The 13000-nt window shown below is 40.7% G+C and overlaps 1 protein-coding gene across 6 annotated transcripts in view; it reads left to right on the top strand.

The window, feature by feature from the left end:
* ELF1 (E74 like ETS transcription factor 1) overlaps positions 1-13000 on the top strand; it is a 122454-nt gene that overhangs the window by 65621 nt on the left and 43833 nt on the right. For all 6 annotated transcript variants that reach the window (XM_021065635.2, XM_021065638.2, XM_021065634.2 and 3 more), the window contains exon 2: positions 25-349. In XM_021065635.2, the coding sequence (XP_020921294.2) occupies positions 278-349 (72 nt within the window). In that variant the 5' untranslated portion in view covers positions 25-277. The remainder of the gene's footprint in view (positions 1-24; positions 350-13000) is intronic.

Consider the following 13000-nt stretch of genomic DNA (forward strand, 5'->3'; position numbering starts at 1 on the left):
TAACTTAAGCTTTATGTTTTTCAGGCCAAGAAGTTCTAGAGAAGACACATTCAGAACAACTGCCTCCATTTGAGTAAAATCTCAGTGAACCAAGAAAATTTGAAGCACCCACCCTAAAGGAAACCTGGGTATACAGTAACCTCACAGACCTCGCTTGGGTTTTTTGTTTGTTTGTTTGTTTGTTTTTTTTAACACCACTTGGTCACTGGACTCTGCTGCCTGGTACTTGGACCTGCTTGGAATTTTTCTCATGTGGATCTAAGGGGAATGCTTTATTATGGCTGCTGTTGTCCAACAGAACGACCTAGTATTTGAATTTGCTAGTAACGTCATGGAGGATGAACAGCAGGTATGAACGAGACCCAGAGCAAACTGGGTTTTAATGCATCTGTCAGGATGGTGTTTCTCTTCTGTCTCAAAGTGATTGCCTTTAAAAGACAATGTGAGACCTCTTAGTAATGTAAAAGTGTAAATACTGAAAATGTGGAGGTGCTGTGGTTTTATGCGCACCAGTCAATTCATTAAGAATGACTCTTCTCCTTAGTTTTGATGTGGTAAAAAGGATAGATTCCTTTTGGGGTCCGCTTGTTTTTTCTGTAAGATGAGACTTACCCGTCACGACCTGAAGTCATTAATTTCACGGCACTTAGAAAAAGTCTAAATGACATGCTAACAAGACATGTACTTTTTTTTTTTTTTTTTTTTTTTTTTTTGTAGTATAGGACTAGTGATTGTAGCAGTGGCCCGCAGCTAGGCAGTTTGAATGTGTGTGGTTAATTTAGGATTATAAGGCCAGGCTGTTTCTTCAAGGGAATGGAAAGATGTCAGCAGTCTCATCATCAAACATCATTGCAGCCCAAAGCATGTGACTTTGAGGAAGTTGCTTAACTTCTCCAGATCTTGGTTTCATCATCTGCTGAACAGGGGATTGAACTGAAGAATTTCTAAATTGGCTTCCTTTGGTATATTCTCTCTGTTATTATTCTTCACTGGATTTATACAGGATGTGCAGATCACTCTTTCTAGAAGTGCAGCAAAGAGCCAGGAGAGATTGAGAGGAGGAGTGAGTGAGTCTCCTCTTCCCCCTCCCCTAGGGCATCTTGGGACTGTGTACATGACTTCATTTTGAACGATTTATTTGGGAATGTCAGATGTTGCGTGTGTGAGAAATTGTGTGTTAGAGAGATCCCTGTACTGGGAAAAATATTTTGACGGTTGGTGGACTTAAAATTTCTAAGGTTGATGGATATATTGCAATAAACCGAATCCCCAAAACCTAACTGTAATAGGCCAATTATAATGTAGCAGGCTTTTATTTTAGGCCATTCCCCACTTTTGATAGGGCGTTGTCATTTCTTCGTTCTTTGTGTTCTATCCTTGAGTGAAAATGACACCATCTATAAATAAGCCTACAAAAGGTGAGACTTTGGATAAGCTGCCTGAAAGTCAAGATGAGTTTTGGCTTAAGGAGGAAAAAAAAAAAAATGTGAGGGAGAGGATTGCAATTAAACATAGATTAATAGTTTATGGATTTAATCTAGGGACAACCGAAAAGGGATTTTGGGAGGAGAAAGTGTTTTTTTGTTTTAAAACAGGATGTTTCCGTATATGTTAAAGTTAGAAACAGGGAGTTTACCGTGCAGCCCTTGAAGATGAAAGATCCCGGGTTGGTGGTGAGCTTTGTTCTGGGGATGTGCCCACAGAGGACAGAGCTCTAAGCCACCCACTGGCAGGCTCCAGTGCACCGCTTAGATACTCTTTGACCATGAGAAATATGTTTTATGTTACGGTGCAGCATTCATGCATGTGTCCAAATAGCCTTAGAGGAGGTCTTCCAGGCCATTACCTGCTCTGCCTGTGTAGATGTGCTGAATTCACCTTGAAGAAGTTACTGGTGTCTTTGGACAGAGAGAGGAACCTAGACCTTCACACCAGCATGCATGTGTATATATTTTCTTAAGTTATTTGTGTGTTCGTTTTTAAAAGTTACTTATTTTTAATCTAACAAAATAGGTATTATTAGTTTCTGCAGATATTGCTATAAGGACTTTATTTATTTATTTTTGGGTTTTTTTTTTTGCCTTTTCTAGCGCTGCTCCCACGGCACATGGAGGTTCCCAGGCTAGGGGTTGAATCGGAGCTGTAGCTGCTGGCCTACACCACAGCCACAGCCACGCGGGATCCGAGCCACACCTGCAACCTACACCACAGCTCACGGCCACGCTGGATCCTTCACCCACTGAACAAGGCCAGGAATCGAACCCGCAACCTCATGGTTCCTAGTCGGATTCGTTAACCACTGCGCCATGATGGGAACGCCCTATAAGGACTTTACAAATATGAAATGTAGGGCAAATCCCATCATCCCTGTTTTACAAGGAGGAAGTTGAGAGAATAGATAGGTGACCAATAAATAACTCTCCCCCCAGTCATATAGCTGGTAAATAGTGGAGCTGCAGCTTGGATCCAAGCATCTTGACTCTCACTAATGCTGGTGAATACTCTTGGACTGATGAATGCCCACCTTACTGGATCATAATCAGTTGGCCAGTTTAGGGCTTTTCAGTCTCTGGCCGTGAGCATAGCAAACATAAGGGATTCACTCAGGGGTAGATCCGGACGTGTCAGTCTTATTAGCATCTTAACTTAGGTGTTCGGTAACTGTGGCTCTGCGTCCCTGTTGGTTGTTTGCTTGTTAAATTTTTTTGGAGGTAAAAGTAATAGCATGCCAGTTTTAAAAATAAATCACCTAATAGGAAAAAATATGAAGTCAATAGTGAAAGTCTCTTTCCACCTCCTCTCCCTAATCCTGTTCTCCCCAGAAGACAACCAGCATTGACTATTTGATGTATAATTTTTTGCATGAAGGCCTGAACCAAAGAACAGTGTGCATACAAACCTATATGCAGAGGTTGCGTTTAAGATACAAATGAAAGAATGTTAAATCTTTTTTGTGACTTATTTATGTTCACTTCATGTCTTATAAATATTTGTGTATATGTATGCTGGCTCTACATCATTAATGTTTCCACGTGATGGATGAATCATAATTTATTTTACCAGTACTTGGTCATGGATAATTCGTTATTCCCAGTATTTTGCTAGTGTATTATAAATGACTATCCCTCTTTGGGAGGCAGCAGACCTATAATGGTGAAGAGCTCAGATATTGGAGTCAGCACCTGGATTTGAATCCTTGCTCCACTGCGTATTACCTCTGTGACCTTGGGCAAGTTACTTGACCTCTCTGTGCCTTCGTTTCCTTATCTGCAAAACAGACTTGCTATTGTAGGTAGGGTTGTTGTGAAAATTAAAGGAGTTGATTTTTTTTTTTTTTTTTTTTTTGTCTTTTTTTGCCATTTCTTGGGCTGCTCCCTCGGCATATGGAGTTCCCAGGCTAGGGGTTGAATCGGAGCTGCAGCCGCTGGCCTACACCACAGCCACAGCAATGCAGGATCTGAGCCGCGTCTGCAACCTACACCACCGCTCACGGCAACACTGGATCCTTAACCCACTGAGCAAGGCCAGGGATCGAACCCGCAACCTCATGGTTCCTAGTCGGATTTGCTAACCACTGAGCCACAACAGGAACTCCTAAAGGAGTTGATGTTTATGAAGTTCTTAGAACCATGCCTGGCACATAATAATAGTTACTGAGCATTGTCATTTTAGTAGTCTGTGCGTACGCACGTGTATAGTATGGTATAATATTATCTTTGTACATTTGTACGATTGTTTCTGTAGTGTATTTTTAAAAGTAGAATTTACTGGGTTTACTAAAAGCATAAGTTAAACCTACTATCAAATCATTCTTCAAAATTTATATCAGTTTCCACAACCACTAACAGTATCTTTCCCAATCCTTCACTAACAGAGATCTCTTTTTTTTTTTTTTTGCTTTTCAGTCAGTCTTTGGAGTGAAAATTACACTTTACCATTTAACTTGCAGTTTCTTGACGAGTCCATGAGGCCATGGGATTGATCCATTAACTTCATTTATTGTTCATTTGAATCCTCTTTGAATTACTTACTAAGAGCCTTTTGCCCAGTAGGAGTTCTCTATATATTATGAGGTGTCATCAGTGTCATCATCCTCTAAGTAATTTCATTGTGCAGCTAATGCTTACCTTTCTTTTTGTGACATGTGATGCAGAGATTTTGTCCCCGTCTGGTACTGGCTTTTAACAATTTGATGTCTTGTGCCCTCTAGAAATTCTAAATATTTATGCCATAAAATTGACCAGTTTTGGGGGTAATTTTTGTTTAAGAAAGCTTTTCTTACCCCTAAAACTATTACATATTCTATTTCTGTTGTCTTCTTGTATATGTAATAGGATTAACTCCTTAGTTCATGGGAAATCCGGCTTTGTAGGATGTGAGGTATTAGGGTTTTGACAACTCTCTTCTCCCACAAATGGGGATGTTGGCCCATCACTATTTATTGAGTGTTACAGCAGTTTCCACACAGAGACTACTGCCTTTGCTACAATATACTAAATTATCAGATGGGCCGACTTCAATTTTGAACCTGCTAATGTATTTTATTCCATTTCCCTGTTTTTTATTGCTCTCATTAATGTCACTTCATAGATTTGATATCTTGTAAGTGAGCCCAATTGGGATAGAAGTTTGAATGAATTTTAGAATTGGCTTGTTAAGTTAGATAACGTTGTTGGGATTTTTGATTTTCCCAAGTTAAAAAGTATTTGTGTGTTTAAAATAATTTGTTCTAGCCTTGATCCTATATTGGTTTACTTGGTTGGTCTTTATACAAATCACTGTTAGAAGGCACCAGATTAGGATATATTTCCTGTTTTCAGTTACCATCTGTGGTTATTCATGTAGTCGTCTAAAGAAACTGACACCAGGAGTTCTTGTCGTGGCTCATTAGAAATCAGTAACCATGAGGATGCAGGTTTGATCCCTGGCCTCATTCAGTGGATTAAGGATCTGGCATTGCTGTGAGCTGTGGTGTAGGTCGAAGATGCGGCTCAGATCTGGCATTGCTGTGGCTGTGGCATAGGCCAGTGGCCACAGCTCCGATTCGACCTAGTCTGGAACCTCCATATGCCATGAGTTCGGCCCTAAAAAACACCAAAAAAAGAGAAGGTGGTCTTATGACTTTCATTCTTAGGGTGTATAAATTGGCTCACGTGACCTTGATTCCTAGAGGCTAGAGGATAAACAGTGTTTGTCTTGTCAACAAGCTGCCCCGTAATTCTCATGCAGTATTTGGGAATCACTACTCAGTGTAACAGAGGTCAGCACAGAAGGCTGGAGATACAGAGAAAGGAGCCTTTGACTGCACTGCAACTTTGGGAGAGCTTCACCATGTTACATTTCGACTCAAGGGGAAGATCTGGTTTATCTGACAGATAAAGAAGTGTTTCAGGACTTTGTGCCACGGCAAAGCGAAAACAAATCCAACTAGGAACCAAGAGGTTGCAGGTTCGATCCCTGGCCTCCCTCAGTGGGTTAAGGATCCGGCGTTGCCGTGAGCTGTGGTGGAGGTCACAGATGCGGCTTGGATCTGGAGTTGCTGTGGCTGTCCGTGGTGTAGACCGGCAGCTGTAGCTCCGATTAGATCGCTAGCCTGGGAACTTCCATATGCTGCATGTTCAGCCCTAAAAAGCAAAAAAAAAAAAAAAAAAAAAAAAAAGAAGTGTTTCAGAACAGTAAAATGTCCCAAAACTTGGATTTCTCTTGACCGTATAGTCAATCTAAACACCTTAACTTACAGTGAGAAATTTTTCAGTGTGACTCTTTTCATGCTCTTTTCTTTCTTGTACTATGTTAATTTTGCCTTCCTACTGTGTAACTTTCCCAAATGCTCTCCTGCTTCCCTACTGTTTGATCTCCTATAGTCGTACTTGATAGCTGTTTAAGTTCTAATCATCTCTCAGCATCTTAAGACAAAACCTACTCATTCCTGGAACTTATCCTAAAACCATCCCTTCAGGAATGAACAACTTTATCCTGTTATTCGTACGTGACTCACTGTCATTGTCACACATTTGCCATATTAAAATTTTGCATATTCATTATTAATTTTCCAGGTAAATGCTAAGCTATTTGAAGGGGTTGCCTTCCCTGTTTAAAGTTTCTCATGCATTTAAATGTAATTTATAATACATTTGTTGGTTGGGTCTTCTTAAAGATTTTTCATCCTTCTCTTATTTTCTAATTTTTATTATTTATTTATTTATTTATTTGGTCTTTTTGCCATTTCTTGGGCTGCTACCGTGGCACATGGAGGTTCCCAGGCTAGGGGTTGAATCGGAGCTGTAGCCACTGGCCTGTGCCAGAGCCACAGCAACGCAGGATCCGAGCCATGTCTGCAACCTACACCACAGCTCACAGCTATGCTGGATCCTTAACCCACTGAACGAGGCTGGGGATCGAACCCGCAACCTCATGGTCCCAGGTTGGATTCGTCAACCACTGAGCCATGGCGGGAACTCCTTTCTTCCTTCTCTTAATCCTGTTGGTAAAATAATGTGGGGTATATATGGGCTCAGTTATGACCCTGTTTACATCAGAAGGCCTTTGAGTGAAAGGTGGTATCTTGATCTACCACTCTTTTGACTATAGTGGGTTTCCCCCCACCCCCCAACCCGGGACCTATTCTGTCTTAGTGCATGGCAGTTGCCACAATTCCAAGACCGGAAACAAGTATTCACGGAGTGGTTTTTTTTGTGTTTGCTTTTTTTGCTTTTTAGGGCCGCACTCCTGGCACATGGAGGTTCCCAGGCTAGGGGTGGAATCAGAGCTGTAGCTGCTGGCCTATGCGAGAGCCACAGCAACACCAGATCCAAGCAGTGTCTGTGACCTATACCACAGCTCACGGCAACGCTGGACTCATGGAGTCTTTTTTTCTGACAATGTATTTAGAACTATTATACATATTTAGTGAAAACCTCCTCAAATAACTTTTAAATATTGTCCTTGAAATTAGAAATAAGTATCCACTTAGAATTTTCTCCTTGTTTTGGGGAGACTCATTCAAGTTGCAAAGGGAGTGGTTGACATGGTTGTATCTTGGGGATGAGGTTGTATTTTGCAGACTGAGAAAAATGTCAATCCCACCAACCTGCCGTTGTTTTTTAGCTGGAATGGTAAAATTCAGTTAGGCCAGAAATTAAGTGTACCTTAGAGTTAGAGTAGAAGGCATGTATTGACAGTGTTGTGTGACACTTGTTCAGCACCGGTGTGTTAAGGACAGGAAGTTGGAGTGATGCTCAGACACAGTAGATCCACTGATATTTACATGCAGTTCCAGCTTATATTGACCAGTCTGTCTGTTCCTGTTGTTCTCATTCTTTTCTTTTTTTTTCTTTCTTTTTTTTTAGGGCCACACCTGCGGCATATGGAAGGTCAGAGCTGCCGCTGCCAGCCTACGCCACAGCCACAGCAGTGCCAGATCCTAGCTGTATCCGCGACCCACACCACAGCTCATGGCAATGCCAGATCCTTAACCCCCTGAGTGAGGCCAGGGATTGAATGTGCATCCTCACAGATATTAGTCGGGTTTGTAACCCACGGAGCCACAGTGGGAACTCCCTCTTGTCCTCATTCTTAATCTTGGCAGATCAGACTCACCAACCATTAAAAGTGTTACTGTCTGTATAAGTACCTGCACAGATGGCTTTTCTGTACATAGAAACTTTCATCAAAGGAGTGCCCCCCCCCCCACAAGCCTTATTTTCTTTGGGAAAAGTCCGACTCGGCATAAGGCCTGAGGCCCTCTTCGGGTTATGTGAAGGGCCAGGCCAGCCCGTGGCCTGGATTTTGGCCTGGCTGCTCTCCTTGCCAACTCTTGGCAGCAAGGAAGCTGATGCCTGTTCTGAAGGAGTTGGTGAGGGGAGTAGGAACTTACTCTAACTTTCTTGTGCAGAGCCTTCCAAGTGTGTTTCCAAGTGTCCCCCAGCCATCACCCAGAGGCCCTGTGACAGCATCCTAAAAATGCATATGGATGAGGTCATTGCATAGGGTAGGACATGGATGGCCTGGCTCCAGAAACATTCAGTGGTGAATTCCAGTAACTGATTTTACTTAGCATTTTGTTCTGTGTATTGTATTCTATGCTTTCAGGGATTATGTTAGCTCATTCTTAAAATAATCTTATGAAGTAGACACGCTACTCCTGACTTTACAGAAGAGGGAAGTGAGGCACCAAGAAGAGAAGCTACGGGTCTGTACTGTAGATGCTAAAGCTGGGAATTACAACCCGGCTTGTGCCTTCAACCACTGTATTTGGGTAAAGCCAACCACTGATACATGTAAGTGGTAAAAAAGTAATTTTCAATGTGGAAGAATTATTACACTTTGCATTTATGATTTTAGCAAAGAGAAAATGTTATTTATGCCAGTTAATGTGTTAGTGTAATTACAAGGTGACCATCTTTGTACCTCATGTACCTATATATTTCTTTTTTTAATAACAGTTTTATTGAGATGTGATTTGTATACCATATAATTCAGCTATTTAAAGTGTGTAATTCCGTGGTTTTTAGTGTATAAACAGAGTTGTGTGTCGCTCACCATAATCAGATTTGGAACATTTTTTTTTTTATCCCAGAAAGAAACCAGTACTCATTAGCATTCATGCCATATTCTTCTGCCACTCCCAGCCCTTGGCAACCACTAATCTTTTTTTTTTTTTTTTTTTTTTGGTCTCTATGGGTTTGACTATTCTGGATGTTTTGTGTAAGTGGCATAAAATATGTGATCTCTTATGACTGACTTTCACTTAGCTTAGTGTTTTCAAGGTTCATCTCTGTTGTAGCATGAGTCCATGAATCAGTACCTTACTGTTTTTTTTTTCAAATTTTTTTGCTCAGGCCGTACTTGAGGTATATGGAGGTTCCCAGGCTGGGGGTCCAATCAGAACTACAGCTGCTGGCCTTTACCACAGCCACAGCCATGCAGGATCCTTAACCCACTGAGCAAGGCCAGGGATCAAATCTGCATCCTCATGGATGCTAGTCAGATTCATCAACCGCCGAGCCACGACGGGAACTCTAGTACCTTATTCTTTTTATTGCTGAATGATATTCCATTGTATGAGTAACGCCACATTGTATTTATCCATTCTGTTTAGCTTTCAAAAGAATGCTATTTTTTTCAACGAGTTGTATATTGATCAAGTTTTTGGTGAGGGTAGAACTAGCAATCTCTGTTCTTCCAGAAAGTACTCAGTCTTGCTGGGTAAATAAGGAAATTAGTACCTCTTTGCTGTATCTAAAGTTTAGCTGTGTGATCTTAAAGTTTTTTTGCTTCCTTTCCATTTCACTTAACACATAACACATAAAAGATACGCCATTATATAAACAGATGGTGTTGCTGTGTTGTTACTGGCCTTCTCCCTTTTTTAAAGTCAGGGTCCCCTTCAACACTGTCTAGGAAATTTCGATGAAGATAATATCCTTTGATTTAGTTACGTAAGAGGAAAACAGATTGTTAATGACTTGGTAAAGCGTGAATTTAACAAAATGATGCCCATAATAATTTTCATAAATCCAATAGGCCAAATGTTAAGTAGGTTAGAATACGGGACAGGAATTTTTCATTTTTTCATGTTTTTTTCTTTTTAGGGCCGAACCCGTGGCACATGGAGGTTCTCAGGCTAGGGGTCCAATTGGAGCTGTAGCTCCGGGCTACAGATCCAAGCCGCATCTGCGACCTACGCCACAGCTCATGGCAACGCCAGATCCCTAACTCACTGAGCAAGGCCAGGGATCAAACCTGCGTCCTCATGGATACTAGTCAGGTTTGTTAACCACTGAGCCACGACGTGAACTCCCAGGAATTTTTTTTTTTTTTTAACATAGTAACTAAATTTCTCCATATTAGGGCAATTCTTATTTTGGAAAGAAGAATTATAATATAATGACTGGTGATACATTTGTAAGCTTATCTGTTTCATCTCTTCCCACTTGTCCATCAAGAGTCTGTGTGATAGGACATCACGAGTATCCGCTTGGAACTGAGCTCTACCACTTACTCACTGTGTGACTTCAGACAAGATTTTAAATTTCACTGAGCTTTGGTTTCTTCCACCAAAAGTGAAAGAGTTACTTCCCTAGGTTATGGAGCATTAAATGGTTATGTAAAACATTTAGCCAGAACCCAGTGTAAAGGGAAGTACTCAGTAAATGTGGCCAGTGCATTAATGACCTGAAGTCAATTAATAGGAGAGAAAAGGCATTAAAGTTTGTTGTGTTGTACTGCCTACTCTGTATTCACTCAGTTTTGGATAAGTGAGGTCCTGAAGGCAATTTTTGTGACTTGCATACCCGTTAGACACATTCATTATTTTTTCCCTGCTACTTGAGAATGATTGACTTGGTTCTAGACTAAGCCAGTAAACTTGTCATTCAGGATTTAAAAAATCTGGGAGACTCTGTGGTGGAGTATTCTTCTTTACCATATAACATGTTAAGTTTGTTTTGACATCGTTTGATCTGGAGTTACTCAGGGTTTTTTTTTTTTTTTTGGAGTGACTAATTTCTGTCATTGCCTCTGATCAGCGAGTATGACTTTTTCATTCTTTAGCTTTGTTGTAGCTAAACTGTCTGTATTCAGGAATGCCTTGTCTCATTTTAATCTGTTAGTTGTACCTATATAAGATTCTTGTCAAAATCCATCTTTTAGAAGTAGGAATTACTGTTTAATTGTGATTTTACTTAAGTTCTTTGAGTTATATAGAATCTGCATGTTTAAAGCACTTATCCATCTGGTAATGACTGTTGTGGTGTTACCTAGTTTGCTAAGTAATCATTTAAACCTGGTTAAAATTTCCTGTACCTCTCAAAAGCTACCTTTTTGGGAAAAAATCTCATAATTGATTCTGTTCACATTTAGCTAGACACACACACACACACACACACACACACACATCCCTTAGCAATATATCAAGCTTTTAAAACGGGTACTCTTACTTAAAAAAGAAAAACCTAAGCTTGTTTTCAGTGATTATTTTACTTTTTTGAGTTGCATGGCCAAATTGTAATTTATTCTGGCTGAAAAAAAGAAAAATCTGGGCAAAGACTAAGAAGGCCAATTGTCATGAAAGACCTAAAATGATATTAGGTAAATCACCCCCACAGGGACTTCCAATGGAATTTCAAACATGGTCTTGGGGAGGTCTGGAGAAAAGACCATTTCGCTTAGACTTTTCTGTATTTCATGGTGCCGTGCAAGAGAAAAGTGATGCTTCTTCACAAACACTCATCTCTACGGGAGCCAACAGAAATAAAACAAACTTTTCCAGCTGTAGCTCTAACACAGTGCACATGAAGGAAAAACACACGTATATATATTTTATTTTATTTATGTATTAATTATTTTTTTTAGTTTGTATGATGATTTTTATTTTTTTCCATTATAGCTGGTTTACTGTGTTCTGTCACTTTTCTGCTCTACAGCATGGTGACCCAGGCACACATACATGTGTGCATTCTTTTCGCGCACATTATCATGCTCCATCCTAAGTGACTAGCCATCGCATGCTAACAAATTTGACAACCGAGAAGAAATGGACAACTTTCTAGAGACTTGGCGCCTGCCAAAACCGAATCGAGGAGACATGGATATATATATTTTAAACCCAAGCTTTAGCTGAGATGGAGCTTTTAAGATGCCTGTAGGATCCTCTGTTTGTGCTCTGTCGTGGTGGTGAAGCTCTTAGACTCTGGAGTCACACCGTCTGGATTCAGATTTCAGTTCTGTCTCCGATTGACCAGGGTCAACACAACAAGAGCACAGCGTTGGGGCGTTAACTGGCATTAGCCATGTGACATGCTTAACAGAGTAACTGCTTTCATCATCACTATCGCAGTCATCATCCTCACCACCACATTCAGGATACCACTTTTATTTTATTCTGTTTTATTATTTAGTAAGGGGCTTTTTTTTAAATGGCGACACCTGTGGCATATGAAAGTTCCCAGGCCAGGGATCAAATCTGAGCCACAGCTGCAACCTCCACTACGGCTGCAGCAAAGCTGATCCTTAACCCGCTGTGCCCAACAGTGACTCAAGCTGCTGCCGTCCGATTCTTAACCCACTGTGCCACAGTGGGACCTACGTAAGAAACTCTTTTTTTTTTTTTTTTTTTTTTTTTTGTCTTTTTGCCTTTTCTAGGGTTGCTCCTGAAGCATATGGAGGTTCCCAGGCTAGGGGTCTAATTGGAGCTGTAGCCACCAGTCTACACCACAGCCACGGCAACTCGGAATCCGAGCCGCGTCTGCGACCTACATACACCCCATCTCATGGCAACGCTGGATCCTTAACCCCCTGAGCGAGGCCAGGGATCGAACCCGCAACCTCATGGTTCCTAGTCAGTTCATTAACCCCTGAGCCGCGACGGGAACTCCAAGGAACTCTTAAAGATAGACTGGAGGATGCTTTTTACATAGCCCTGTAGTGGGTTTCTTTTTAATTGGATTAAGGAGGTACTTTGACGATGTTAATTACCAGAAATTTGAATCATTTTTCTCTTATACAAAACTATTGCCTGCCACATAATATTTATCTACATTGTGATATTTATAAAAGGTGCATAATCCTTAAAAACCTAGGAATTGGAAAAAAAAGAGCTACTGGGAAGAAGGGGGACTCATAGTAGCTTATATTTAAATGTCGTGCCCCGATGCTACTTTGGATGTTAACCTCTCTGCCAGGAAAACATTAGCTGCTCTTGTGTTGAGTAAAGTGTAAAAATAACACTGCGAACATTTTGCAGAGCCCTTTATAGTTTACAGACTATTCTCCACATACACTGTGATTCGCACAAATCACAGTGTAAGTATTCTTCTCATTTTCTGTGATAGACTTGTGTTTATTACCGGATAACTGGAACTATTTCAGAAACCTGTAATAGAGTCCCAGGGCAACCTCACAAGGTACTCAGAGTATTATTCAAAATACTGTAGTTTATTCACCAAAAGATCTGGATTCCTATTGTGATTTAATAATGTTCTTTTAGAACATCAGTTAG

Source organism: Sus scrofa, chromosome 11 (genome assembly GCF_054392235.1).
Source record: "Sus scrofa isolate SSC_HxYL_T2T_F1_AM1 chromosome 11, Sscrofa_HxYL_maternal_Yorkshire_Landrace_v2.0, whole genome shotgun sequence".
NCBI lineage: Eukaryota > Metazoa > Chordata > Mammalia > Artiodactyla > Suidae > Sus > Sus scrofa.